The 11264-nt window shown below is 48.5% G+C and overlaps 1 protein-coding gene across 1 annotated transcript in view; it reads right to left on the bottom strand.

Moving 5' to 3' along the window:
- Nucleotides 1-2528: 2528 nt before the first annotated feature.
- Nucleotides 2529-11264, bottom strand: part of Clstn3 (calsyntenin 3) — a 30699-nt gene continuing 21963 nt past the window's right edge. The window contains exons 15-18 of the mRNA XM_027951285.2: nucleotides 10249-10394; nucleotides 9866-10001; nucleotides 3032-3234; nucleotides 2529-2795 (exon numbers count right to left, since the gene is read on the bottom strand). Coding sequence (XP_027807086.1) covers nucleotides 2655-2795; nucleotides 3032-3234; nucleotides 9866-10001; nucleotides 10249-10394 — 626 coding nt within the window. The 3' untranslated portion in view covers nucleotides 2529-2654. The remainder of the gene's footprint in view (nucleotides 2796-3031; nucleotides 3235-9865; nucleotides 10002-10248; nucleotides 10395-11264) is intronic.

Genomic DNA, 11264 nt, shown 5'->3' with positions numbered 1-11264 from the left:
GGATTCCAAGGTGAACAGGTAGAGCTGCTTCTCACATGGTGTTACATGCAGGCACTGACAGAATAGCTTGATATGAAGGCAGACCACTATGGGAGAGGCTGCCGTAGATTATCTCCTTGGTCACCCCCTGTCCCCTAACTCCGCAGGCCAGCATATCACCTATGCAACTCTCTCTCTCTCTCTCTCTCTCTCTCTCTCTCTCTCTCTCTCTCTCTCTGCCTACTGGTAAATATTATCTTAGTCTGAGAACCATGCACAACTTCATTCATCATTTCCTGAGCCCCTACTGTGTGTCAGGCCCCATGTGAGTTGCTGAGGATACAGAGAATCTGTCATAAACATGTACTGCAGCTTCATGGAGAGTGCTGTCATGGAGATGTGAACAACTTTCTGGAAGATGTGACATTTGAACTGGGTCTTCAGTGATAAGATTGCTGGGCGATGGTGAAAGGGCATGCAAGGAAGGAAGGGATGGTGACAGCAAAGAGATCAGGGAAGCAGGACCTGATCCACCTGGGCTAAGGGTCCTGCCAAGGGGCTTGACCCAAGCAGGAAGGTATTTTGGGAAGGTTCCAAGCAGGAGTGACATAATCAGAGAGTCACAAGCCCCAGAATTAAAGATGGGATCGAATGGAGTAAGACACAGGGCCAGGGCAGGTAGGAGGCTCTTGGAATAGACTAAGCAAAAAATGAAGAAGAGGGTATGAGTCAAGGCAACAGCAGAGGAAGATGAAAAGTCATATTGGAGAGATTTTAAGGTGTAGCAATGACTGGTTAGTCATCATTTGGACATAAGGTTGAAGGAGAGGGAGGAATCTAGACTGGCCCCCAGGTTTCTAGCTTAGGTAACTAGGTGAATATAAAGGTGAGTTCAAGGCACAGGATGCCCAGGTGGAGGGACCATAGGTAGGTGGAAATAGCAGTTAGGAAAGAGGCCGGAGGGGGAGATAAAAATGTGGCAGCATTAATAGCTGGTAATTGAAGCCATGGGTTAGGACACACTCACCTGGTGGAATGAGAATAGGACCAGAGAGCTCCACCTCCACCCCACTGTATTAGAGAAAACTAGGAGAAATCTTAATGGTACTCTCACTCCCTTCTTTCTATAGAAAGGAACCGAGGCTTGGGGCCCCTGGTATTTCCCAGAACAAGGAGAGCACAGGAGTGATGCTCCCACCAGTGGCTCATTCTTCTAGGTAAATCCCTCTGGTTTGTTCCTTTACCACCTGGACCAGAAAACCAGTGTCCCAAAACGCTGAGGAAGGACCAGAATCTGCCTGACCTCAGGCTGGGCTGCCAGGTCAGCATGAAGAGAGGCCACTCAGCAGCCATGTCAGGAGAGCCATGTAAACATAGGCAAAGCAGAAGTTCCCTGGGCTGAGGGTCACAAACTGGTCAGCAAAGAGAGCTGCAGATCCCTTTTAGTTCCAAACAGCAGGGTTGCTTGCCTTCTCCCTTCAACTCCAGGGCTTGGAGCCCATGTGGTCAGGCAGGATATTCCAAGTGATGAGGAGGGGCTGACAGTGTCCCCTACAAAGCACTCAGCATCTCTCAAGGTGCCCGTGGCATTCCTTGAGTTGTCTGTTCTTTTATGGGGATGCTAAGGGAAAGAGACAGTGAAAGCCACCTGCCCCCATCTTACCTTCCCACTAGCCTGGAACCCTGGGGATTTATCTGTCAGGGTATTAGAGATAATCAGTTCTGCCCCCTCACTCAGCCTTGCTCAGAGACCTGAATGGCCCTGAAGGACCAAAAGCCTGCTACCCAGGCCCACACAGGATCAGACAGGAAGAAGGCAGCTTCTGGAGCTTTTTTCTTATTTTATTTGAAAACCCTAGGGTGTGTCCCCTCCCTCACCACACCCATCCCCTACCCTCACCCCAGGACATGACGATGCCACACACACACAAGGCTGTGAGCTGCACACAGGAACACAGGGGCTGCGCTCACGACAACATTGAAAAAATATACATTATATATAATACACCCGGGGCCCTCACTCTCTCTGCCATCCCCACAACCTAGCCACAAGCAGGTCATGAAGGAAGGGGCAGGAGCTGCAGGACCTCAGGACTGCAAAGGCAGGAGGAAAGAGGACAATGAAGGGAGGAAATCAGGAGAGGGGGAGGAGCAGGGATCCCCAGAGTGAAATGGAAATAGAAGAGGGGATCAGAAGAGAGCCAGAGAAGGCCTGGCCTTCCTCCCCCACAGAGCCCAGGGGAGGAGGGCATCCCTTGGACAGGATAGAGTAGAGAAGGACAGAGTAGAGGATTTCCCTCAATCCCGCCCTGTCCCAGCCATGGCTAATGCCACCCTCTCCCCAGTTCAGTGCATGACTGGTTGGGAGAGACAAAGACATGGTGAGCTAAGGGGGCAGCTGCCACGGGAGGCAGAAAGGACAGGCAGAGTCATCCAGCCCAGATGCCACAGGGAGTGACCGCCCAGAGGCAGGAGGAGCAGGAGGGAGGAGAAAGGGTTGGGGTGACTCCAGTGGGGTCCACTGGGGTTTTGAGACTAAAGGACAGCTCTTTTAGAGAGAGCTCTCTCCCTCTTGGTCTCTCTTCTCTCAGAATGTCCTTCTTCCTTTCTTTCCTGGGCGTCTCTGTTCCACCAGGGCAGAATTCTTTCTCTTTCTCTGGTCCGGGATGTAGGCCTTAGTAGCGGTGTGGTGGGCTCTCGATGATGCGTCTCTCGTCACTGCTAGGAGAGTCAGCTGCCTCTGAGTCACTGCTGTCCTCATCTTCCTGCTGGCCACCAGCAGCCCCTGCCACACAGGCCTGCCGATTCTGATAGGACTGGAGAGGGCGGGAACACAGAGGACAAGGATCCCACCCCAGAGTCTCTCCTTTAGGAGCCACGCCTCCCTCAGTCCCTTTACCCCCGCCCCACCTCATCCCAGTCAGAACTTTCTTCCTCCCTGCTCATTATAGCTCTGCCAAGAGCTTTCACATGGGACCCAGGGGTCTTTACTGGGCATGTTCCAGGAGGGTCTTGACTCCATAGACTTCCCCAATTCCTCAGAGCCACTCACCTCCATAGGATTCACAATAATGGTGAGAGCAGAGTCATCCCAGAAGAGGTCCGGGTCCTTGGGGTCACTGGAGGCCCCTGGGGGCCCGCCAGTCCCTGAGACGCGGCGGTGAAGGGAGTGGATACGCACGAGGCCCAGGATGACCATGAGCACCAGGAAGCCCACACACACCACAATGATGAGGGTCGCGGCACTGGGGACCACTGTGGGGAGAGTAGGGAGAGTGGGGAGGTTAGCAGAACTGACACACGAGGGAGGAGTGGGGGGAGGCGTGGGGGAAGAGGCTCCCCAGCAGAGGAAGTTCCTGAGTTAGGACAAGACAGCATCCATGGTGGCCCAGAAGAAGAAACTGAGAAACTGGAAGAGAAACAGAGCCCACTAGGTAGGGCAAGAAACAGGAGAGGGCGGGAAGCTGAATGGCTACTGCAAGAGCCAAAGGGAGCCATGGACAGTGGACTGGTGGGAAAAGGGAGGGAAGGGCAGGGGAAAAGAAGGCTCCTGACCCTGAACTGCCATGAACAACCCTACCATCAGCACAGACAGGGGACAAGGACCGGAATCTGCCTGGTCTTTCTGCCTGTGCCTTACAGAGAGACCACTCAATCTAGAAAGAGATGGCCCAGTACCCACAGGGGACAGAGAGGAGCTTGATGGGCAGAGGGGAAGCTTAGCCTAGCTGCTTGAAAGGAGGTGCAAGCCCCAAGACTGGGGACAGGTCCCTGGGACAAGAAGTGGCCCCTTCTCTTACCCACCTGGACTGGGCTCACTTCTGCCAGGTGACAGCTCCCGTCTTCTTGAGGTCTGGAGGCTCCTGGAGGTATGGGGCTTCTTCTTCTCCCCAACCATCTCCCCCTGAGGCTTCACTGCCTCCTCCTTGGCCCTCCCATGCCTCTGGCCCTGCAGCCTCAGTTTAATGCCCAGGTCCAGAGGGACACGGAGCCTAACAGGCAGCGAGAAACAGAAGGGCGCAAGCACTTTCACGTGGACCCTTGAGCTGATGGCAGCAAAGAAGATGTGCATGCACAGGTACATGCCCAGGAAGAGTGTGTGGGCACACAGTGGGACAAGTGTTGCCATACCCCTCAACTGAGCCAGGCTTCTGCAGGCCTGCACACTTGCCCTCACCAGCCACCTGGCAGCCTGGTCACACAGCAGGATTAATGGAATGCGTCTCAGAGTCTCCAGCAAGGCATATAAGAGCCATATGTGCAGTGTCACCCAGCTCCCTGCCAGCTGAGCAGACCAAGCAAGACCCTGAAGAAAGATGTAAACAGTACAGACTTGGACCAGAAGGACTGCGGAGCAAACAGCCCTGTACAAAACTCTGCCTCCTTTCTGTACACACACACACAGCACTCGGAGAAGCATGAGGAAGAAAAGAGGGAGAGCCCACAGTCCCAGGGACAGCAAGTGGAGGTAGAGACCCCAGAGACACAACACCAGGCCCAGGGCCCTTGCGGGCATCTGGGTCACTACATGCCACATGGATTCCCACAGCTGCACACACACACACACACACACACACAATTAGCGGTCACATAAGCAAGCCCCTAGAGGTGCATGGACTCACACATACACACACAATTATATCCCAGCACAGTTTCAAATTTACCCACATAACATGTCAAGAGAAGGAGCAGAGCATAGAAAAGCATGTGGCACCAGAGCCCCCCACCACTACCACATCCTGCTGCAGACCCCTCCTCACCAGCAGTCAAACTCTCCTGCTGCCATCCGCTTTAGGGCCAACCAGGTGAGTGGAAACACACTGCCTAGGCAGGCCTGCCACCCACAGACCTCCCTGAGGCCACCCTGATGGCTCTCTACCAAGTTGATCCCCATCCTGACCCGACCCATAGCCTACTTGGGGCCACTTGCAAAATACAGCTGGCTCTGCAGGGGCAGAGCTGGTAGGCTCCCTGGGCGCTGGCTCCAAGGCAAAGATCAGCCTGGCTGGATCAGCATTCCACCTGGCTGGGGATCAGGAGGAGGGGAAAGGGGATAGAGCTGCCCCAAATAGTCCCTCGCAGGTCTCCACGTCAAAGGAAAAGACCTATTGGCGGGTGACCCCACCAGCAGATGCCCACTGTGGCTAAGCCCAGGCTCTAGAAGGAATGGCAACCCCATCCTCAAAGTGGGGCCACAGCAGGTCAACTAGCACTATGGCCACAACAAGAACAAGCCACAGTTTCTGGTGAACACCTTAATCAAAAGCTTTTGTCCTGTAATCCCAGAGGCTCAGGAGGCTGAGGCAGGAAAATCACGAATTCAAAGCCAGCTTCAGCAATTTAGTGAAAACCTAAGCAACATAGTAAGATCCTGTCTCTAAATAAAAATTAAAAGGGCTGGGGATGTGGCTCAGTGGTTAAGTGCCCCTGGGCTCAATCCCCAGTTCCAAAAAATAAAAATAAATAAATAGATTGATAGACAAAATTTGTCCCTCTGAGCTCCTGGCCTAGTAAAGGAAATGACAAGTTAATTACTAGAAATAAGAAATGACCACCAGAAAGAAAATGTAGATACTTTTCTCTGTAGGCAGACAAGTCTGATTAATTAGGTTAAGATAAATCAGAGACCAGGAAGATGGGAGGATTTTTAGCTACAGACAAAAATTAGCATTTAAGAAGTCCAATCAACCTTTCTTGCTGCATTAGATCCTAACAGATTCTGCCCTTGAATGGCCTCTGTGTCTGACCTTAAGGGGTATTTTAACAAACGGCCCATGTCATCAGAATGGCACTGTTGAAAGCCCTGACCGCAGCCCCACATGGTGCCTTCTATGAAGAAAAAGCCTCAGTAGAGAAATCTTCTGATCTCAGTCCCAGGATTTCTCTTGCAATACCAATTGGTCCCTGTTCTATGACTTCCAAAACTCCTCAGGTTTCCTTTTGCTTTAGCCCCAAGGAAGTTCAGAATAAAAATTCTGGGCCCTACCCTTACAACTGTGCTGTTTCTCATAGTATGTATTTTATGAACTGACTTTGTTCTTATTTCATCTTATTCTTCTTTCATCATTATCCTTTCCTGTTTATTGCCTAATTCATATCCTTTTTATTACATGTTGGTTTTTTGTTTGTTTTTGTTTTGCAGTCCTGGGAATCAAACCTAGGACCTCATGTATATTAGGCAAATGCTATACCACTGAGCTACAGCCTGAACCCTTTTTATTTTATTTTTATACAGGGTCTCACTAAGTTGCCTAGGTTGATCTCAAAATTGAAATCCTCCTGCCTCTACCTCCCTAGGAGCTGGTATTACAGGCATGTCACCACACCCGTTGTGTTGTTGTTGTTTGTTGGTTGGTTGGTTGGTTTGGTTAGTTGACATTATTTGTTTTTTGAAATATGGTCTTACTTTGCTGCCAGGCTGGCCTTGAACTCCTGGATTCAAGTGATCCTTCTGCCTCAGCTGCCTGAGGAGCTAGAACTATAGCCAATGCCACTGTGCTGGCTCATTTTCTTTTTCATCCTATTTCTTCATGGGTCTTTCAGCAAACTTTCAGATACTTGAGGAAACAAAGTAGAATAATTCCAGACTTTGCTGCACACTGGACTCAAGTGGGGATCTTTAAATCCACTGATACCTGGTGCTCTTAGTCCTAGACATTCTGATCTCATCAGTTGGATGCCACTTAAACACCAGAAGTTTTTAAAGCTCCCCAGTTGACTCTGATGTACATCAAAGTTTGGATCAACTACATAAATAATGTCTTCATCATCTTGTCTCAGACAACCTTGCTCTTCCTAACCATAAACTCTCTTAATCACCCTCCCAAATTCTCAAATTTGCATTCTCTCTCATGCTTCTCTAGTTCGGAGACCTTCTTCTTCCTGTGGTCCAAGTTCAAACTTTACATATGCCATAAAACTTTCCCTGACTATCTCAATACACACCAATCTTAGGAGCTGCAGAGAAATGAGCCTTAAGATCACATGTCTAACTGCTTCTGCATGTTTATAGTTTGATATTGTGAAACCACAGTTCTGCAACACACTTTTGGACTTGGGAGGTAAAAGGGAGGGAACACCTTGGGGAGTCAGAAAAGGCATGTGAAAAGGTCACCTGAGGAGCACAGGCAATGTCCTCAGGGAAACTATGAACCCTGTGCCCATTCAGGTGGAAATAAGGGAAGAAGGAAAGGCAGGCTGCTACGCTATTTAAAATCTTAGAGGAGCCAGGTGTGGTGGCGCATACCTATAATCCCAGCTACTCACTCACAAGGCTGAGGCAGAAGGATTGAAAGTTCAAAGCCAGCCTCAGCAATTTAGTAAGACCCCAAGCAACTTAGTGAGAACCTGTCTAAAATAAAAAAGGACTGGGGATGTGGTTCAGTGGTCGAGCACCCCTGGGTTCAATCCCTGGTACCAAAAAATAAAATAGAATAATTAATTAAATAAATAAAATGAGCTGGATATGTGGCCAAGAGATAAAATGCCTCTAGGTTCAATCCCCAGTATCTCCGCACCCCAAATCTCCGGCAGAAGCTCAGCAGACCTAGACACTGGCTCAAAACAAAAGAAAGGGAGCCTAAGCTTTGTCATGAGGAGAAGGAGTTAACATCTACAAACATCAGTCCCACCCCTGGCAGGTCTGGGGTATGGTGGGTGAGAAAAGCTGCTTATGGGACCAGTTACTGCAGGGCAACTGGACACCCTGGGGAGGAAGCTCTGCAACATTAAGAACAGGATTGGGATAGTGCAGGGTTGCGACTCAGTGCTAGAACGCTCACCATGCATGCAAGGCCCTGGGTTTGATCCTCAGCACCACATAAAAATAAATAGATAAAATAAAGGTACTGTGTCCAACTACAACTAATAAAAAGAACAAGGACTCACTCCCTCATCTGGGCCTTCCTACCAAAGAAAAAAAAAGATCAAGAACCTTGGTAGGCCCAGAAGCATACCCAGATCTATCTTGAGCCTAATTGTAATAGCAGGATCCAATATGCAACCGGGAAAAGATTGAGTGGGATGATTCCAAGAAAAGAACTAGAGAAAGAACTAAGGAGTCACAGGGAGATATATATGGTTAGCCCCAAGTGTTTAAAAAAAAAAAAAATCCTAAACACACACACTCACAAAAAAAAAAAAAACAGGTTTCATTTGCTAATAAATCTAAAATACTATGTGAAGTGTCTTTGAACCTTTGCAACTTGATTATGCCTTATATCCCCTCCTCCCTTCTATTCCTATCTACTTTGCTGTAACAAATCATAGTAGAACTGACAGGAAGGACTCTGCAGTTGTTTGTGGAGACAACCAGAGACACAGAAACTGTGTAGGTGGTGGCCATTGCACAAGGAGAGGAAACCAGAATGAATCCCTGGGAGCAGCAGGGTACCTAGCCTTTGGTAGAAATTCTGGGAAGCCTGAGGAGGATGTTAAGGGCCATGGTTAGTGCACAGGCTCTGGAATCATGCTGCTTGGATTTGAATCTAGCTCCACCTTTTTTCTAGCTGTGTGCCCTTGGGTAAGGTACCTGACCTCTTTGTGCCTCTGTTTCCTTACATTTAAAGGGAACAGAGCATCTATTTCGTTTTTTGTTTGTAATGGCTAAATGAGTTGATATATGTAAACCCAGTAACACAGTGAGAGCCCTGTTTGTGGTATTACCATTACGAATACTGAGATGAGTGCTTACCTTCATGGTACTGTTCAGTGACCCTGAATTTCCCCCCAGAAGGCATTCGTGGAACTCCTTAGGGAGTTGGTTTCAGAGCCTGGGATACAACCCTTTGACATTTTTCCAAAAGTGACAAGTCTGTAGCCTTTGGTAGTGGTTTTAATGCTTAAAAAGAGTAGAATGATCTCCAGAGCCAACTCTGGCAAAAGTAGATGATGAAGTTAGATGATACTGAACCAGGCCAAAAGCAAAGTATGCCCCAAAAGTGAGAAAAATAAATGCACCTCCTGAGTGAGCTTTGAAAAAAATTCTAAAGAGGGATTCCAAACATTACTTTCAGCAATGTCGGCATCATTTTTCATTTTTCAGTAATGAAGACTTGTTTTATGGTATTAAGTATAGCCAGGTGCAGAGGCAAACACCTGTAATCCCAGTATAAACATCAGATTACAAAATAGATCAATCTCAATTTTATAAAAAGAGAAAAATAGGCATAGAAAAAAGGACTAGAACATAATACACCATATTAACAGTGTTCTCCTCTCTCTGGGATGAAAGTAAGGCAGATTTTTCTTCTGTATATTGGTATTTTCTAGTTTTTCTTCAGCTGAGCAATTTGTACTGGAAAGTAAAAATTATACCACTGGAAAGGACCATGGTCAGGAACTGAGATTGCTTTAAAGGCAACACCCCATCTGGAGGTGATACTTTCCATATTTTGTTCTAGAAATATTCTTACTTCTTTACAGAAAGCACATAATGCCACATGTAAAAGTACCAACTTATTCCTTGAAGACAGGAATTGTATCTGTCCTATAATATTTTATATCCCAAATAGCATCTTAGGACAGTGCGAATACCTTGTAGGCACTTAATAAATGCTTGATAGCTCCACTGCAGAGGATCTCTAAGCCCAGAGCTAATTTGGGAGAAGGTTGGTCAGCAGGAATAACAGACACCTATACCACACACTGACTTATGATTCCAGGCACAATGTCCCTTCAGTGACTCAGGGCACACCTTGTCACAAGGGAGTTAATGATTCAGTGGGATAAAGGGATTAGTCCACAGCTGTCAACTAAAACAGGTACCACAGGAAACAGAATCAACTGTTCTTCCTTCTCCTTTCCTCCCAAGGGTGGAAGAGACGCTAGTACCCAACCCTCACTTACCACCCACCACTCTTGCCTGGACCCACTTAGCTTTACTTACTGGAGTTCCGGTGGGAGCTGGCCAAGCTGTGTCCAGCCATCTCAGGAGGAGGCTGGTGACCACGGTGCAGGAACTGCTGTGAGCTGAGCACATGGCTTGGGTGGGCAACCCGGTTCATGCTGTGCAGGACATTGACCTAGGCAGAGGGAAGGCTCGATGGGCACCATGCTTCTCCCCAGACCCCTTCTCACCCCTTTAGAGCCCAGCTCCATCTCTGAACTGCTGTCCCACATCTCCTTCTCTACCCACTGCCAGGTCTAGAAGTCCTCATGCTGCCATGTCCTGCCCTTCAGGGCCCTTCACCACTATTGAGTTGAGTCCATCCCACCCTGGCTCCTTGCCAGGAGATAGTAGCTGTGGAAGGAAAGAGACTTTCTGGGTACCTCCACGATGAATTCATTGCTGGAGTAGCGGCCATTCATTTCTGAGCAGGAGAGACGGAATTTCCTGGAGTAAAGGGCAGCTCCATGTCGTAGCCGATAACGAGCCTGCCTCAAGATCTCTTCATACACAGTGATACTCTCCACCCCTGGGGACAAGGAAGAGGCTCAGTGCAGGGCCTGGGGACATGGCCCCTCTCTTGGACTCCCACCAGCTGACAAAGCCATAGAAGGGGTTCTCCCCATCCCTCAACAGGGAAGAAATTCTCCCCCACTTTCAACCCCACTTGGATGGACTTGGGTAAAGCAACCAAAGCTGTTTTCTGCTTTGCCCTTCTCAACTAACTCAGTGGTTTCTGGATAAGAATGGGAAGGAGAAAATAAGGACATCCTGAAAAACAGAAGGGAGGAGGCCAACAGAAAATAAATGGGGAACACACAGCCTCCGTGAGGCCCTGGGAGAGAATGAAAATAGGAGGGAATTGGTATTGTATCTGTCCTATAATATTTTATATCCCAAATAGCATCTTAAGACAGTGCTAGTACCTTATAGGTGCTTAATAAATGCTTGATAGCTACTTTCTCCCGTTCTCCCTGAGGAGGGCCCTTCAGAGAATGGGAGGTTTCTTTTGCAAATGACCAAATCATCACTCCCCACTATTCAATATGAGATGTGCACTTAACTTAAGTGTGTGCAAGAGATAGAGAAGATGTCCAGTAATACGAAACAGCTAGATGAGCAAGCTAGTCTGGGAAGACTGAGACAGAGGAGGAGAGGGATGAAAGAGATCTGAAGGAGAACAGAAGTGGAAGCAGAAGTAGAGCTGACCCAGACTATGGAGAGGAGAAGGGGAGAGAAATTGCTAGAGCTCACACCCCAGCTCACTTTCCCTATGGGCAATATGGAAGCCAAGAGATCTTCTAGCTGGGAAGGTACAAGCTGACACTTGGTCACATCCCTGGGCCTGGAAAAAGGACCCTTTGGGTTTCCTAAGTGCTTAATCACAGGGAGAGGCTCT

Source organism: Marmota flaviventris, chromosome 3, assembly GCF_047511675.1.
Source record: "Marmota flaviventris isolate mMarFla1 chromosome 3, mMarFla1.hap1, whole genome shotgun sequence".
Lineage (NCBI taxonomy): Eukaryota > Metazoa > Chordata > Mammalia > Rodentia > Sciuridae > Marmota > Marmota flaviventris.
This window is presented reverse-complemented; position numbering and strand designations above follow the sequence as displayed.